Source organism: Drosophila subpulchrella, unplaced genomic scaffold (genome assembly GCF_014743375.2).
Source record: "Drosophila subpulchrella strain 33 F10 #4 breed RU33 unplaced genomic scaffold, RU_Dsub_v1.1 Primary Assembly Seq8, whole genome shotgun sequence".
In the NCBI taxonomy this organism is placed as follows: Eukaryota; Metazoa; Arthropoda; class Insecta; order Diptera; family Drosophilidae; genus Drosophila; species Drosophila subpulchrella.
Genome location: NW_023665715.1, coordinates 72,111 through 90,589, shown reverse-complemented (window position 1 = coordinate 90,589; position 18,479 = coordinate 72,111). Strand labels below are relative to the sequence as shown.

Sequence of the window (18,479 nt, the reverse complement as noted above, 5' to 3'; positions counted from 1 at the left end):
TTAAGAATTCACTTAGGAAAGTTTGTTGTACTGAAATTTGAGTATATACAAAACCTTTTCGCACATTTGGGCAAATGCCCTGTCAGCAACTTCTCTGGCATCGCGAATATAGCAGCGATTCGCGGACTTGAATGCCATCATAAATACCAAGACTATTGCTGGGAGGCATGATCGCATTTGGCAGTGAAATATTTTTGTTTTTCGCCTTGTTGCCGCTGTTATTCGAGATGAGTTGCGTGGGGGGTGTGGGAAGAATCGGAACTTTGTTTTGGGGTGCAATATTGCTGGTACTGCAAATCTTATTGCCCTCCACATCCGGAATTAGGCTTGGAGAGGGGGCTAGAGTTGCCCCAACTACGGTTTTATCACTATCAACCGAACATGCACCCTGTAAAGATAACTCATGGCTGCTCTGGAACACCGAATGAGACTTGGGATAGACCAGAGCGGGCAGAGGGAAGCAAATGTAGCGATGACGTGGCCAATCCTGGACCTGACAGTCCTTGGAGCAGTAGTAGTCCCCGCAGCGCTGACAGATCCTTTCCGCTGCGACTGCGCAATGGACGCACTTTCCCTTTCCTTCCGCAAGCTGTAATATTTTAATTTATAGGGGTTTTGAATGGTTTATCTTACAGGCTTTTCCCGATTTGATTCTAACCTGGGCCCCAGCGACTGCCTTTTTGGGTGGCATTTTCTCTCACTGATTTTCCGAGTCAAACACGAGAAAGGATGTCTTTTTCAACGTCAAAGCTCAGCAATAAAATCTAAAACCCCACAGTGTTACCGGTGGGTTAAATTGGTGTTTCCCGTTAAGAACTTTATGTCTTTCAGAAGTTCGATGGTATTAAAAAAAAAAATACTACGTTTCCACTGAATTTCATTTGGCGCGAACTATTTAAATATATAATAATAATCTTTGATTGCTGGTTTCAGTAAAAAAGACTTAAGATAGAAAATTACAATTATTTTATAAAAAATAAACGATTTTAAACATTAGATACCATTATCCTGGCATTTATATTTTAAAATTGATTTATAAAACAAAGCTGAAGTTGCAGCTCAGTGTAATCAGCTGATTTAATTGACATCGGTGTAAATATTTATCGATAACTCTGTTGATTCCATCGGAATTTGCTGTTGCAGTTTTTAAATAAATAATTTTTGAAATGTCGCTGCAACCGGGTGAATTACTTTTGCCGAGTTTGCCTCCAGCAGGACGAACTCCTAGTGGACATTTTCGAAACTGTGGAGGAGCTGCAAGTGGATCTGTGCACCTTGCTGGAAAACTTGTGGCAACATTAAGGTGAGGATTCTCATCCATTTTTGATAGCTATTTTAACAATTTTGCATAAATATAACTGCCAGTGAACCATACCGATGCGTATCCCAAAGTATCTGTGCCAGGAATGCACAAAAGAGCTGCTCATCGCGGCCCAAGTTTCGGAAGAAGTGCGCGGAGGGCTGAGAAAAAGGTTGCGGGATGAGACTTCCAGGGTAAACATGGACACCGCAGAGACTTGTGGTGGCGGAGGAAATCATTATTTTTGATCCCAATGACTACAAAGTGGAGGTCCGTCCTCCCCTAGAGAGGATTGTGTAGAGGAACTTACTGAAGTTTTTGAGCTCCAACCTGCCGGCATTGTGGAGCGGTTTTTCAGCTACCCGCAGCCCTACGTCGGCATATCGAAAGAGTCCATACCTCTGTCACCATATACGATTGTGAGAAGTGCGGAGGATTCTTTACAGAACTCCGTAGCTACCAGAGTCACAAGTGTCCCACTTCCGGATTCCAGAAGGGCGAACACAGTTGCTCGGAGTGTGGCAAGTGCCTGCAATCCGCATCCAGCCTTGCTGTCCACATGCACCTGCACAGCAAACGAGAGGCCTTTCACCTGCGACTTGTGTCCCAAGACCTTCAGGACAAATGGAGCACTAGTAGCCCATCAGAGGCGCCACCAACAGCTGTTGCAGTACAAGTGCCCGCACTGCGGACGCGGTTTTGTGGAGTCTAGCAACCTGCGACGCCACATAACCGCTCGCCACACCGATGAACGTCCGCATCCATGCACCATCTGTCAACGCAGCTTCTCCAGGGTCTATCTGCTGCAGCTGCACCTCAGGACGCACACCGGCGAACGAACCCTACGCCTGCGATCATTGCGACAAAAGGTTTGCCCAGCTGGGAGTCCTTAGGAGCCACGAAAAGGATCCACACCGGCGAACGGCTGCACCGCTGCCAAGTGTGCGAAAAGACCTTTACTCGGCGGGGCAGCTCCGAAAGCACGAGTTTGCGTCATGAAAACCGGATCGTGATAAGCTTAAGCGCCCGTATTGGCCAATGCACTTTGTATCGCGGTCAAGGCAAGAGCTATCAGCAGCCTTATCATAGGGTTTGAAATCCTCTTTCAATGCCAAGGTGATGCTTCAGCCCACTATTGTTTGGGAACTCAAATAGAAAAGATGTACAAAAGTGGAGTGTTGTTGGGAATAATACTTAGTGGTGCTGTTCGCAGAAGGCAGCCTGTCATCACTACGCCAAACTCGTGGAGTACAACGTTAAATTACCAAGGTAAGCATTTGTTATGTTTATATTATAATTATTATACATTTATTGATTATTTTCAGCAGTGCTGGCACGGCGGCAGTGTCCGGAGCAGTTCGCAGTTTAAAGGAGAAGATTGAGCAGCAGACAGAGGTACTGAATCGCCTGGCCAATGCCCACTGAGAAGCTATCAGAAAGTTCGGGATTCTTCCTGCGTATTGTGCCTTGACCGACAAGTACGGATCCAACCCGGATCCAACTGGAAGAGGGGAGCAAGCCCTTCGATGTATTTTGCGAACAGGCTCTCGACAAGGGAGGCTGGGACATTGGTGCTGCAGCGATTCAATGGCACTCATCGCACCGCGCAGGAGTTCCGGGAGGGGTACAACAGCATTGCGGCCGGGGAGTACTTCCTGGGCACCGACAAGCTGTACGCGTTGACTCACTCTCGCGACCACGAGCTGCTCTTCGTTGTAGAGTTTGTGGACAGGACAACACGTACGTACCAGGCACAGCGGTTCGTTTTGCAGAGCCCAACCGCTCATCTGAAATGGGAAAGGGAGGCAGGACACCACCCGCTACAGTTGGTACTTGTGGGAGCAGGAGATTGATCGCCTGCCAGCAGGAGAATCATGGGAGTGGGAGTCGGCTGAGAGCTGTACTTCTAATTTGTGTGGCCCAGAGCGATTGTGAGTTGGTTACCTGTACTTACCTCTACCTACTTTTTTCCATAACTATCTTTTCCACTTTTCTTAGCATTGTTTTTCTGCTCAAGTTGAATTTCGCTATGCAGAACAACAGCCCGATAATGGGACGTCCTGCTATTCGACTTTTCAAGCTGCTTCTGCGTCCATCCAATGCCTACTGGACTGTTCGAAACCCTTGAGATATTCTCAACATCACAACCTTATTTTTCTTTAGCTTGTCTGTGTTTCCGGATAGAAAACGGATTGCTCATTAATAAATTGTAGCTCAATGACTGAAAGGAATTAAATTTTACGTTTTGATAATAGAGGAATTTTGTACTAAAGAAACTTTTTACTAAAACTTGAACCCTTTTAAAATAAAAAATAACAGTCCTATCTAAAACATTACAAAGAGCGACCCAAATAAAACAAGATGAGCTTAGTTTTTTAATTTTTTATTGCATGCAGGTAAGAGTTAGTAATGTTTCTTCTTGTAATTGGTTTACATTTGCTTTGATTTGTAATTATCCTAAAAGTTACAACAAGTGACGCAGTTATATGCTATATATATCCGAATATTGTATAGATGTATATCGGGATTGTATGGTATATTCATTGATGAAGTTAAATTATAATTGAAGAGACAAACTTGTACTCGTTTATAACTAAGTTGGGAGCACGATTTGTCGTTTTGATTTTTTCATTTCCATATCTAACCCACTCTCGGGGCATCTTCGTTCCTATTTGTACAATAATGTATACGTATATTTATATATGGTTTAATATATAAATACGGTTAGTCATCGTTTGATTTGATTTTCATGCATTTTCGAGTAATGTACTTGGCTTAATTTAATTACGGGTAAATTACGAAATTAGTTAAGTTCTTCGGGTGCTATTCCTCGTATGGCTCAATTCTCTTTGGGTTTTGCTTCGGATCGTAGTCGTATCTTTGTCTTCCATTATGGCGGCGGGATAAGCTGCACTCGTTCCACATCTACATCAGACTCGGGTTCGTTATGGGGATCATGATCAGAGTCGAAGGTAAGGGGGTCGGGTCGTTTTTTGGTTTTAGGGGTCACTTAGTCTACAAAAGCGTCGCCTCTGGGTAAAGGGAAATACGAAAGAAATCGATTTAATACTAGGTGCGAGGGGAGCAAACAACAGGTCAACAGGTGAGAAACAGGTGCATAACGGGGTGCCCACGTATCCTTCTTATAGCGCTGATCCCTGCTCAATCCTTCGCTGATACTTACGCGCCTGCACGCTCAAATCATCGAGCAGAAGTTCGCTGGAGGACTTGGATCGCTTGGGAAAGATTAGGGCTTTGCGGAGCGGCGTGACATGGGCGATGGCCACCTGGGAGCGGGACTGCGGCTTGGGTGGAGGTCTGGGCGCCCGTTTCTGCTTGTGGGAGGGCTTCCTCAGCTGCTGCACAAAGGACTTGCTGACGGTGGAGCCCCTGTTGAAGTCCTCCGTCCTGTTGAGTGCCGCATCGCCAGGATATTTCTGCAGCGTCTTGTTGTCCTGCGACTTGAGACGCTCGAAGAGATTGGTGAGTGTGCGAGAGCGGGGTGGCGAGGGGGCAGGATACTTGTTGAGGTTCAATTGGGGTGTACTATGCTTGGGTGTTCGCCCCGCCCCCACACCAGCACTGGCTGTGGGCGTGGTCGAGGCCGTCTGGGCCCTGCTGGCAAAGACCTCGTCATCCAGTTCGCTTAGGCTCACCAGCATGTGCTCGTCCTCGAAGAGATCATCGGTATTGGTCTGTGTTTGGGTCTGCGTTCCCTTCTCATCCTCGTTCTCGTCATCGTAGCAGGAGAATATCTCATCGAATGCGGCATTAACTATGAAGGATTCGTCCTGCAGCTCCTCGTTGTCCTCCAGGCTGGCATGTCTGCCCAAAGTGCCGAACAGATTCTTGCGATAGTCCTCGAAGGTGGACTGCTGCAGCTGCTCCCGTGAGCGATCCACACGCTGTGCCGGCTGCCAAAAGCCGGAGGCCAGGGTTTGGGTGCTGCAACTGTTGGTCAAAACCCCCTCGTGCAAGGATTGCTGCTTTTGTGGCTGCGACTGTGTGCGTGAGCGTGCATTTTGCTGATGTTGCTGGTTGTGATGTTGCTGCTGCTGCAGGTGTTGCTGCTGCTGCAAGCGCTGGCGGTGCAATTGCTGCACCAGCCGCTGGCGCATCTCCTGCGAGCGGCGCTTCAGCTGGCTGTACTTGCTCTGGGTGGTGCCGCCGGTGGTCGTCGTCGTCGTTTCATACTTACTCAGCTCCCTTTCCGGATGCCGATCCTCCTCCTCCGCCAGGCGACGTTGCAGCGCCAGGGTCTCGAACGTGTGCACCACACTGCCCACATGCGTGCTGATCTCGGGTATCCCGAGATCCCCGCTAAAGAGATCCGCATTGCGTCTGGTCAGCGACTTGGTGGCATGCCCATGCCCATGGCCGGGGGCGTGGCAGTGGCGCAGGGGCGGCACCGGGCAGCTGGAATCGGGGGGATATTGCTCGAGGAACTCGCATGAATCGTGCTGCCAAAGCAGGTTGCCCAGTTCGTCGTGACCGCTGCTTCTGGCCTGGGAACTCGACTGGAGGTGTTGTTGGTTGTAAGCAGTGTGGTTTGTGGAGTGTCGATGTTGTTGTTGTGTGGTTTGAGTTGTCATTGTTGTTGTTGTTGGCAGATATTTCAAGCAATTCGTTAATGAAACAAATAAACAAAATCTCATTAGCCGAGTTTGGGGGTCAAAGAACACGGTCTGCTTTTGTGTGCTAAGTTTGGTGGCTGGTGAGCTTTTTCGGGTATCTCTTTTTTGGATTCTAGGGGTCAGGGGTTAAGGGGCTTCAGGGGTTCAAAGGGTTCAGGGAGTGGTGGGCCTGGCTTAGGTCTACAATAGAAGTAACTAGTTTCATACGCTTATCCATTCTATGTACACAATTAACAATAAGCTGCTATATGCCACTCCAAATGGCCTCTTAATTGCGTTTTGACATTTGCTACGAACTAAATTAGTTTATAGACTAGGTAAATATTTAATTCATTTAGAGGCTATTATCCATTCGAAAACAACAAGCTGCCCAAACATTTGGCATTCAAAACACTTAACTCCCCCCAAGCCTTCTTCTTCTGTATGCGGCAGCTGTAAAAATGCCAGGAATCGTCTTCCGGCAGCCGCAAAATCAAATTTGCATTGCAATCAGGAATGCAACTTGCATCTCGAAATCCTGTTTGCAAGTTCTCTCAATCAAATGAAAACTTTTAACCATTTGGCGAGCACAGAAATGTATGAGTCTGTGAGTGTGTGGGCGTTCTTCAAATCCAGGTATTCAATGGGTGTCCCAAAAATGCGGCATAATTATGCCATAATATATTCGCAAATTGGTGGGTATAATAAATAAAATTATTGACGGAATTCGAATATTTTGCCATATTAAATAAAAACGAAAAGTAAGGTAACAAAATATCTTCCCGAAATACCAGCTTGCATGTGATTGGTTATGTATTTTACTTTGGGTGGGTTGGATTTCCATTGGAACATTGTTTACCATCACTATTTAAGGAAGTTAATAAATGTGCCCTTTTACCAATTAACAGAAATAATTGTTTCAATTATAATTGCATACGTGTTTCCTATTAAAACAGAACTGGATTAATTTATAATTAACAAAATAAAGAGTGAAATGTGCTTTTCCTCATGGAATTTCGTATAACAGTTTAGGGTTTACCCAATATATATATATCGATGTGTGTGTTACGAAATAACAGAATTATTTCCTATTCTCGGTTTATGGGAATACTTTATATGGGTATTAATTATACTAATAAGCCAGGAGCCCTGTGAAATTTTTGGATGATGGATTTTCTATACTCCTGCTTTGCAAAATGAGAATTAAAGTTATGTTTTGCCTTTTGGGACACCATTATACCTCTGTTTTTCTGTTAGTGAGTGTGTGTTTGTGCCTGAGTGTGCTGGTGACTAATAATAGTTATTATCAAATGGTAGGCTATCACTGGAGCTGGAGAAGTGTTGCTGCTGCTGTTGCTGCGGGGGCAGTGGCAACACCTGGTTGCTGCAACCATTGCGCTTGGCCATCTTGCTGTTGCCGCTGCACTTTTGCTGTTGCTGCTGCTGCTGTTGCTGCTTGTGCAGGACCTTGAAGTCGTCCTGCGACTTGCTGCTGCTGCCCTTCGAGCCGTGCTTGCCCCCCTTGTGCCCCTTGCCGTGCTTGGTGTGCTTCAGGCTGTGGTGTTGTTGCTGCTGGTGTTGCTGGTGCACCGCCTGTTGCTGCTGCACATGCGGGTGGCTGTAACGATCGCTGCCGTGCTGCGGATGGTAGTGGTGCTCAATGTGCGCAATGTTGCTGCTGCTGTGGTAGTGCTGCGGATGCTGTTGCTGCTGCAGATGTTGCTGGTTGTGGTTGCTGTTGTCGCTGGCCGTGCCGCTGCTGCCGTAGCTGTAGATCTGCGACTTGGACTGGCTGCGCAGCGGTTGCTGCTGCATCGTGGCCACACTGTAGTGATCCAAACTGTCGAAGGTCTGCAGATAGTGCGGATTGATCTGGGTGCAATAGTCGCCGCTGCCGTTATTCTGTTGCTGCTTGCGATCGAGTGTGTTGCGTGTGTTGCTGCCGGGATGTTGCTGGTACGTCAGATGTTGGTAGTGCGACTCCTGTTGCTGCTGCTGCTGCTGCTTGGCCCCGTTTTTCAAGGGCAATGGGGGCGGCTGAGGGGACTTTCGGTGACCGCTCGACTTGAAACTGTTGTTGCCGCTGTGCAGGGTCAGGCTGTTGTTGCTGTTGCTGTTGTTGCTGTTGCTGTGGTTGCTGCTGCTGCAGTCGGACTTCGTCTTGATGGCCACAAACGTGTTGGGCAGCGGCGGCAGCAGGGGCGGCGTACCGGTGGGCGTGGCTATCGTGGTCGAGGGCGAGCTGGCCACGCCCACTTCCCGTTCCCGCTCGCGCTACGCGATGTGATGACCGCCAAATGTTCGAAGGACCGGTACGCTCTGATTTTTGTGGTGTTTTTTTTTTATCGGGGAATTGTTGTTGGTGTTGTTGTTGTGGGTGGTGTTTTTGTTGGTGGGTTGGTGGTTCACATTACAATTGTGGTGTGTGCGTGGTGTGTGTGTTGGTTAAATGCGCATTTTGGTTGGTTGGTTGGTTGTTGTTATCGGAAAATGAAATGTCAGAGCGTAAAAAGAGACGAAAAAGGAAAAGAGTAGACACTTATCATATAAGTTGTGTATGATATAAGTATTTAAATATTTTTGCTTAAGAAGAGTATACGTAGGTGTCGTGGTGTGAGTGTTGGTGTTCGGTATTTCTTGTGGGGATTCGGGGAAAGTGCGTCCGTTGGCAATTGTCTTTACTGTGTTTTCATATCTGGTCACTAACCGATGGCCGGTTCAGTTGGAAATTCATATATATATATACATATATAGCTAAGCTCGACTCACGTACAGGTGCTAGTATTTAATGGTATATAAATAAAAATTAAAATCAAGCAGGTTTAGTATTTATACAGACTAGGTGCTCTATATCTTATCCAGATCTTGGCCAGCGCCCTGTGAGCTTCAAGACAATAATTATGCAAAACGTTCCACTTACATTTGGGAATAGCTGCAGGTGCTTTTTGGGGGGCTTCATGCAAAGGGTGCTGGGATACAAGGATGCAGGGGATGCAAAGGATGCAGTGGCAGGCAGGCGGGCGGGGGTTAAAGGCTAATTGGAGAGCGAAACTTATTAAATTTGGCTGCAAGTTAAGCGTCGGCACACCCACACACACACACACAGATAAGTACACATGCATATAACGCTAATTAACCAGGCTAATTTGAAAAAAGTGAGCGCCAAGTTTGCATTAAGTCAAGTTAAACGAAGTTGTCGCATTTCACGGACTTTTCGTGACTTCTGTTTGAGGCTGGCGTGGTAGGTAATTCTTACATTAAATTAAAAAACTTTCCGCCCCCTTTGGCAGCAGCAAGCGCAACTGTTTTTTCTATCTATCCTGGCGGCAGAAGCTTCCTTCCTTCTTTCTGTCTGTCTGAGAAGCACTGTAAATGCACTTTATGCATAGTCAATAACGCACTCGCACACACATACAAACACACATGAAAAGCGGTCGGGGGCTTGGGGTCAGGGGTTAAGGAAAACTTTCAGTCCCTCACTCAATGCACTCTCAAAGACACTACAGGGTGCACTTGTGTAGCAACTTGGCTCAACGGAAAAGTTGACAGGCATTGACATAATTTTACGCGCAATGACGACTTGAAGGAGCCGCAGGATGTGTCTGCATGTCGTTTTTCCCCAAGTGCTCGAGTGCTCAAGGGCCACACCCTACTTGCCACATTGCCACATTGCATTTTCTGCATCATTTAGTTAGTGCTGCATTCGCAAATTGATGGAAATTTAATAGACCCGCCACATAATTGTGGCTAATGATGGATGACTGCGAATCGAAGACCATCTGCTGCTGTCCGAAAAAGTCCACAAAATGAAAAGAAATCGTTGGGCGATGGAACAGCGGTAGCAACATCATCAACAGCAGCCGGAAATGGGGAAATGGGAACGGGAAAGTGGGAATGGGTGCGCTCGGCGGAAGTTCAACTCAGTGCCACAAAAATTTGAAAACTTTGTAAACAAAACTTTGAACTCGGCACTTTTGCTGCTGGCGCGAAACGAAACGAAAAACATCAGGCGACGATCCGCAGGACCTTTAGGATAAAAATGGCTGAGCACCCCCGCCCCCCGTTTCAGTTCTCCCTTCTCCCGGTTGTCAACTGCACAAAGTTTTCCACACGGCAAATGGTAACTGAACTTGCTCGAAACTTGGATGAGGACCAGGACAGGCACTGGAGTTCAACTGGAATCCACTCTGCATACAACAACAAAGGCGTTCATCAATTGTCCAGCGGATGTTGAGTTCAGCCGGGGCGGAATGTGGATGGGATAGGAATGATGGGGGGTGATAGGGGTTTTGGGGAAGAGGATGGGGACCCGAGATTCAGATAGAGAGTGAGCAGTGACAGCGACAACGACGACGACAGTTGCAGCCAGGCTTCCGCTAAGCTCGGCTACATCCGCCCCCCAAATCACCGAATCTCCCCCCCCCCCCCTCGTTTGTTTATACACAGAGAAAAATATCACCTCTAATTTAAACCTTTAAACCTTTAGTGGCTATACCTTCTTGGTATAACCAAAAATTGTTAGAAAATATAAAGAGGAAAAGATATTTTAAGTTTATACAATTGAAAAGTATAAGTAAATGTAGGTATAATGAAAATAAGCATCACCAGCTTAAAATTTTGAATTTTAAACAATAATAAATATCCTTGAAATTATGCAATTGGTTAAAAATATGTTGGTTATATGCCGGACTTCATAAGATGTTGTTTAAATTATAAAAACATTTTTTTAAACGAAATTTATAAATAATATAGCTGATTCAAGCAATATTATTTTACAAGGCCAAAGGAAAAATGTATCTGGAATCTAAAGCTTTTCTCCCTGTGCACCCGCACTCACACACCTATCAAAGCTAACTGCACTTCAAAAATGGCTTCTATCTGCCATGCACAACACTACAAAGTACAGATGCCGAAGAGAAAAATAAATTTAAAAGAATATTCTTTTGTAAATATTACTTTGTGCTGCTGTCGGAGAAGTGGAAGATGGTCCTGCTCGTTCTGCATTTCATTTGAGGAAAATGATACAAGTTTTCCCCCGCAGCTGCTGCTGTCCGCCGCCCATGCCGCCCATGCCGCCCACTTAAGCCCCCCTTCCATCCATTTCAATCCCCCTCCACCCACACGCATGCCTGTGTTGTTGCCGTGCTTTGGGCACTATTGTAATAACTATCTCGGCGAGTGTTTGAAATGCGTTTACCGAAAACTTTTACATCCCTGGCGCTGCGAAGTGCAAGAATGTTTACGGTTTTCTTTCTTTTCTTGGAAATTCGCGTGGGAGGTCTTTCTTTCTTCAGATTTAAATAAAATGGCTCTAGTGCATAAAAGACAGCCAAAATAGTGTGCAACGCATTATAGCAAGTACTTTACAGTGAAATGTAAATACGCCAAGATTAACTTCTGAAGTCTTCTACAAAATGTTTCTAATATACGATTTATTTTAAGTTTTAATAACTGATGCTGCAGTAAAAATGAGGTTGATTTTTGAGGGGTTTTCATAAATACCCATTGTTTCAAATACGCAGTTGTATTGCATTATTCAGCACATTGCACTTAAAACTATAGCCATTTCAATTTGATACTTAAATCCTTAAATAGTACGCCATTTTGTTGTGGTGCATGAAAGAAGCCCCAAAAAGTATGCAACGCTTTACGCGCTGCCGAAAATATTGCGCATACGCCCCGTTGTAAATACACAGTAATGGCCCATAAAAGATAGCATATTGAAGTAGTAATTGTCGAAACCCAAATCGCGCCATAAATAACCGAAATGTATGTCCGAAAAATATGCAGGACGAGGGCGCAGTTTAATTAAATGATTAACACAGATATTTACAGCACGCGCCAGGCGCAAAAAAAAGGGGGAAGCTTCGCACCTGCACCTGAGGACTTCCGCTCTTCCGTCGCACACGAACACGGGTCAACAGGAAATACAAGTTGCGGCCGTGTCGCTTTCATCGCCGTCCTGTTACCAGGTATTCCCCCCCTCTATATATATACATATATACGTACTGTATGTACCAGTGTCCTGGGCAACGGTCAATTGCTTTGCTTAAACAGTCGACAGTCGGCGGTTGGCCGGCGTTTGTTTTGTTTGCTGATTGCGCAAATATTTGCGCAGGCATTAAACGCAGAATTGATGGCCGAACGGTACGGTACTGCCGTGACCAGAGAATACGGCCGCAATATAAATTTAAATATTAACGCCCCGACTTAACGTCGATGAGTCGGGGCTTCGTAGTCGCAGTCTCAGTCGCAGTCTCACTTGCCTGTCTGTGGGTTCTTTTTCGTTTTTCGTTTTTTTTTTTTGTTTCAGCCTGGCTCCGTCTGACTTCTTGACCAAAGTGAAAGGCAAACGTTTGCCTTAATGTTAACAGCCTCGTTACTTTTTATTGCACGCAACACGGCAAGTTAGAGGTCGAGGCTAAGCCCCAAATTTTTGTGTGGTCATTACCGCAGAGGAAGAGGAAAGAGAAAAAAGGTAACAAAATTGTGATTATGAACACAAATTTGCGCTTAAATTGCGGGTATTCTGTTGGTTAAGGCGTTGCTGCTTTTTATTAAAAACCGCCAAGTCATTAAATTTTATTACAAGTTTAATTTTTCAATAAGGCCGCATAAACACGGGCAAAAGGGAAATCCAAACACGGCATTTTTGCGGTTTTGGGGGAATTTCAAAAGGGATGGCCAGTTAACGGAAATAAGTTCATCAGTCTTTTCGTAGTTTATTTTTATAATCAATGGTTATTTCAAAATTTGTTTGAATGCTCAACTGGAATTAAAGGCAACTTTAGAAAAGGTTCAAGAAACTGTTAAATTTAGAGATCCCTATAAATTTGGTCTTGAAAAACGGGGAATACCTGTTTAAATTAGGTTGGGAAACAACGATATGTTGAACAAAGATCTACTCTTATTAAATAATCAACCAAATAACATTTCTCTGCTGGCTCTAACAGTTATTAATTACAACCATATACATTTTACAAAGCACATTTCAGTAAGACAATCTTTTTAAAATGTTTGCAAACCATAAGCCACGAGGAATATAATCTTCCTGCCGCTAATTCCATGTCAATGTCACATTGTCAAAAAGTTAGACCAACGTTAAAATCGTAGTTCCGCGCAAAAAGTGACTGTATTAAGTGCAGGTTGAGCACACACACACAGTGTACACCATCAACGCACAGGTGTGCGGGTGCGATGATGCCAAAAGGTTAAAATGTCGAGGAAGGCGGGTGTTTGAGTTAGTTGTACGGCCACTAGTTGTGTATATTTACTATTTTACTTGGTCCACCGACAAAAAGTGAAAAAGAAGAGGAAGCCGAGCCCGTAAAATTCAAATTTCATGTGTTGTGTTTGCCCGGAGCATATTAAAAAATAAAATGCACCTGTAAAACACACAGAGCCATGCACGCACACATAAATAACATTTATAGTGGTACAGCCGGCGGAAACTTTACTTTTCCATGGATGCCATGCCATTTATGACATCCGCGCTAAAGTGCCGAAAAAAAAACGTCCAAGAAGGAGTAGAGTAGAGCTACGGCAACCCATAAAAAGCATATTAAATGCCTTTTGCCTTGCGCCGTTGTTCCCAGCCTTTGTCTTCGGAGCCCTATAAGACCAGGGACTACGTCTCGAACCAGAATATGCGGCTCAGCAGAAGATTCCAGACTCTGGGAGGAGGTTTTCGGAATAATCTGTAGTCAGGAGTCTGGAGTCTGGAGTCTGGGGGATTTTGTTTGTCATCTTTTAATGGCGCAATTAGAGCGCACAGAATGCGTTTACTGAAATCTGAGCGGCTGCTGCTGCTGCCAGGCGTCATAAAGGATTTTTAATAATAGCGCCAAATTACAATAGACAACACAAGCACACACACACTCACTAGCACACAATCGCAAACACATGGCAGCAAATTGCGTATACGGCGTGTGGCACTTTGAAACAAAAACCGAACCACGACAATGCAAAGTTCGGTCGATGGGCGTGGCAGTTGTCTGCCAAGGCGAGTTCGACTCGCTGTTTGTTTGTTGTTAGCCGTAATTTGATGCGCCATTGTTTTCCTTAATCCCACTGCACCAGCCATTTTCCTACGCTTTTCCCCCCCCTTTCTGTCAACTGAGATTCTTTTTGCCCACTGCGTTTAGTTTTCGCTTCCAAGCCATTGCTATGCAATTTCGGGCAACGCCTTGAGGGTAATTTATGCGCGCATTGTTTCTTCATTTTGCGGGGCTTGTCATTAGTTCGGTGGAGGAGCAGGCGGCGAAAAATGTGGGCGGTGGTGTCAAAAGTGGCTGCACTGCAGCACCAGCTGCAGGAATTTATGGTCTCCTCGCCGAGTTGTTTTGTTCACGTGGCCTGTGGCCTGGCCTGGGCCCACCAATCCGATCCGAAGAAGTAAACTTGCTCTGGCACTCAAATTGTTTTCTGATTCTCAGACAGAACTCATTGCCAAAATGGCCGAATTAAGCTCTTTAAGGCGACGGCCATTGACTGGCTCGATGAACTCGAAGCGGAAATGCACTCGCAATAAATTACGGCTCCGAGGAGAGCGGAGAAAGCAGAGAAAGCCGTAGATACGGCCGGAGTGCAACACACATAAATCCGTTTTGGGAAATTTATGGTGCATTGAACTTATAACGAAATACAATAAAATCTGCATGCCGCCCGACAAATGCGACGAAGGCTCGGGATCTTGCTGGCGGAAACAACGGAGCATAAAAATAATACAATTTATTAATGCCGGAGCTCTGAACTGCATTTTCCCCTTGGATATCTTGAAAGATGTTTTTAAAAATATCGTTTTTTTCAATATGAGATAATAAGAATAAATTGCTCAACATCCTCGCTAGCACGTCATTTGTATTACTTGTTTGACACTTAATAAAAAATAACATAAAAACATTTTTGAATATTTATAAGAAAAAATAGTTGTAATTTTAAAGTTATTTTTAATTTATTTAAATAAAAAAAATATTGAATTAAATATTTATCAATCAGAGTTTGATTACTTAATTTAATAAACAAAAGTATTCCCAAATAAAGTACAGACAATACACTTATTTCAGATTGATTTGATGTTCTTCATAAAAAATTAATAAACACAATAACCCATGCGTTCTTTTCAATGAGCTTTATAGAGTATTGCTACGGCTGGTCTCCATTGAATTGGATAATAATTTTCCCGGCCTTTTCCCTTCCCTCGAGCGGCAGCAGGCAAATGACGTGGGAGGGCGCCCAAGAAGTCCAGCAAAAGATGTAATAAAATTAATGCCAGGGCATTATGGGTTCTTTCCCCACTCGAGGCAGTCCGTCTGTTTGTCCGTATGTCCGTATGTCCAGGGTTCGACGACGTGTGTTTGTCAAGGCAATGAGCCATTAAAGCGTTGTTGAAGGAAGGGCTCAGCGCTCACACATAACGAGGCCATAAGAAGGCAATGACGTAGGAGTCAACTATCGAGGGGAATAAATCATATCAGGCCGTATTCAGGTCGGTTCCCACTTAAGCCCCGTCTTGAGATGAATGTTAAAGAGAATGCGTTATTTATGGAATTCCTCTCGGCTGCTTTCACCCGTACTTACGCTTTTTTTTTGGCTACTGAAAGACGTTGCTTTCCTCTTGATAGCTCACAAGGCGCTTTTCCAGCTGGAAAATCTCTTATGCCTACTCTATTAATGTTATATCAAAGTTTTAATCAAATTGGTGCTGAGTGCAACGAGCTTTTTATTCGTATTTTGTATTTTTTGTGTGCAATATTTGTGCAGATATGGTGAGAGAGAGAGAGAGAGACAGTCTGGTGAAATTAATTTAAAACTAGAAAACTTATAATTACTGATAACAAAGGCGAAATAAACGTGGCCAATGCAGAAAAACAGCTTCAAACAAAGCACAACAACGAGCGGGCGACAGAAACGAGACACAGAGAGAGATGGACAATACTAATAATAATGCAAAATTATAATTTCCATATATGGCCGCAGGTGAAATGCTTAATTCAATTTCAGTCAATTTATGTTAAGGTTTTTTTTGCTAGCTAAAATATTTGAAATTGCAATTAACTGAAACGCAAAAAAGTATGTACGAACATTTAAAAACTTTTTCTCTCTCCAACTAGTTAGGAACAAGAGTGAAAAAAAGAGCAAAAAACGAAGTTGGTTGTTGCCGTATGTAAATTACTTTTGGGGGTGCGAGGAAAACGAGGAGGTGCACATCTGAAGCTCTAAGGGGCTAAGGGTGTTAAAATGCACGGGTAATTATGCCTGGCTTAGAGGCTATGACAACAAAAGTGCTTGAAAAAATGTATAGTAAAGTGGGTGCTGGGGGGGTTCTAGGAAAGGGGGCGTGGTTTTTTGGGTTATGGGGGCGTGGTGTTGCTAGTTTCGGTTGTTTGTTGCTCTTGTCTCTTTTTTTGATGCTAGTGGTACATACTGGTGGTGTGGGGGGGGAACATTAATTCATTTACAAACTTAAATTGAACGTGAAATTATTAATTGCTTGCTTAATTAATTTATAATGAGTTTTTCAGTGGCATCTGTTCCGCGTCAGTGCAAGAGAGAGATAGCTACAGAGTGGTGGTGCAGCTAGGCGAATTGTTAATATCAAGTATGCGCAGTGTGTGCCATGATCGGGGAGCAAAGGTTCGGAAATGGTGTGGAATGCCGTGTTCGGGGTGTATTTTCAAGTGTTCCAGAGTCTGCATTTTTTCGGACAGGTGGTGTGTTGTCTTAGATGGAGTTAGAGTTTCGGTTTTTCTTTTGGAACTTATCTTTTTTTTTTGTTTTTTTGATTATCACAAGAAAGACATTCAGTTTAACATTACATTATGCACTGGATGAAGCGTACACTAGTGGCTAGATTGTAGGATAATTCATCGGTTGGTTGGTTAATAGTTATTTATATATAGTGTGTATATGTAGATATATTGGACACAAGTATCGAAACGAAAATGAGTTGAAAGTAAAACTCCAATAAAACGTTCGAATGCCGCTTGCACCACATAACAAATCATGACTCAGCTCATCGAAATTTTGTAGAGTGTGTGGGGGATATATATAGGTAGTATTATAGGTAGTATTGTAATTGGCAAACCACGATCATCAATCATCAATCAGCGAGCGAACGAGCGAGCGAACGAACGAGGAACGAACGGCAGCAACTTCCGGCAGGATATATACGTATAGAGATATATTTGTATATTGGTATGTGTTATTGCGGCTGTGACTGTGTGTGTGTGTGTATGCTTGGAGGTATAAATATCAAAGGAAAAATTCAATTCAGTTCATTCGCTTATTATTACATCATCGAAAGTTCATCAAAAGAGAAAGTAAAAGGTAATCCTTTACATAAATATTCATAGTCATTAATATAAGGTATACATGTCGTATAGGTGGATTTTATATATATATATATATTCAAGGTCAGTCATCAATCAATCAATCCATATCAATTAAACAATTTACAAGTATGCGTTATATAATATATATAGAGAGAGAGACAAGAGACAGAGAGTGAGAGAGAGAGAGGAGCAAGACGAGGGGTTTTCTGGCTGGATGGGGTTTGCTCACCAAGTCCACGTAAAGAAAATCAAAATACACTTAAACCAAAATTACTTCGAATGTTCTTTAAAAGCTTCGACTGGGCGTTAACTTAAAAATTGTAAATACTTCTGCAGGACTCTCGGAAGAATTCGTTTTTAGATTTAAATGTTCTCGATTCTGAATGCTTTTCTCTAGTCGAATGAATCCTTGCTTGTTTCCGGTGGCGTTCACTTGTTGTTTCGAAACTGCTTGAAAGAATCTCATACGTGGAAATTGGTGAATGATTAGTACTAAGTTCGGTTAACACAAATCACAGACATTACTTAAAAAAGTTTCGCATTCTAAGTCATATTCAAATTCGAATTGAAGCATATGCCAAGAGTGGTTAGTGTGGGTGTTTCACTGATCGTGAGTGAGTGTTTTTGATTTGTGTGGGTGGGCGGTGTTTTTGGGGGCGTGGCCAGTTGATGAGATCCAAGATCTATTCGTATGTATATTGGATATATCTACTAAACTGGGCAGTCAACAAACTGCCTGCGGTGTGTGTGTAAAAAGTATAGGTTTCAATCAACTAACTATGGATGGTTGGTAGTGAGTGGTAGACTGCGCGCAGAGCTTTAAAAAATTCATAACGATGGGCGGGAGGGTGGTGCTGGGGGGAAAATTGAGAGCTCTGCGCTCTCATGAATAAATCAGAACTCAAATAAAAAAAAATCGGTGGGGAAAAAATGTTTTATTGTTCCATATCCATCCATACATACAAAGAGAAAATTATCCAAACGTTTGCACAAGGCATGGCACACACACATACTAACGCACGCACACACACAGCGACAAAGTGGGAATACAATGAACGAAATCAATATTAATAATAATGCCCAATGCAATATTAATGGGAAACTCAACTGCAAAAAGTATTAAGGCACACAAAACTGAATACATGTGAATACGAGTATGAATAAATATTAACACGCACACACGCATTCGCAATTAAATTGTTTTTATTCGTTATAAATTTGTTTCATTCATAA

At 43.7% G+C, this 18,479-nt stretch overlaps 2 protein-coding genes, 1 long non-coding RNA gene and 1 pseudogene across 5 annotated transcripts in view; 2 read left to right on the top strand and 2 right to left on the bottom strand.

Annotated features, from left to right (window-relative positions):
* Positions 1-82: 82 nt before the first annotated feature.
* Positions 83-817, bottom strand: LOC119562644. Its single transcript, XM_037875869.1, has 2 exons — positions 659-817; positions 83-589 (listed from the first exon to the last, which is right to left on the bottom strand). The coding sequence occupies exons 1-2, from the start codon at positions 689-691 to the stop codon at positions 83-85; spliced, it is 540 nt and encodes a 179-aa protein (XP_037731797.1). The 5' UTR covers positions 692-817.
* A 350-nt stretch (positions 818-1,167) lies between these two features.
* Positions 1,168-2,396, top strand: LOC119562643 (annotated as a pseudogene).
* Positions 2,397-2,868: 472 nt separating this feature from the next.
* Positions 2,869-3,670, top strand: LOC119562646. The gene is made up of 2 exons (XR_005221920.1): positions 2,869-3,231; positions 3,299-3,670. It is a non-coding gene; the product is annotated as an uncharacterized LOC119562646 (long non-coding RNA).
* The window catches only part of LOC119562645 (hemicentin-2-like), a 75,132-nt gene continuing 60,320 nt past the window's right edge, over positions 3,668-18,479 (bottom strand). For 2 of the 3 annotated variants that reach the window (XM_037875870.1, XM_037875872.1), the window contains exon 15: positions 3,668-5,817. In XM_037875870.1, coding sequence (XP_037731798.1) covers positions 4,444-5,817 — 1,374 coding nt within the window. In that variant the 3' untranslated portion in view covers positions 3,668-4,443. Of the gene's footprint in view, positions 8,233-18,479 lie in introns of all 3 variants that reach the window. The other variant, XM_037875874.1, reaches the window with a different exon arrangement.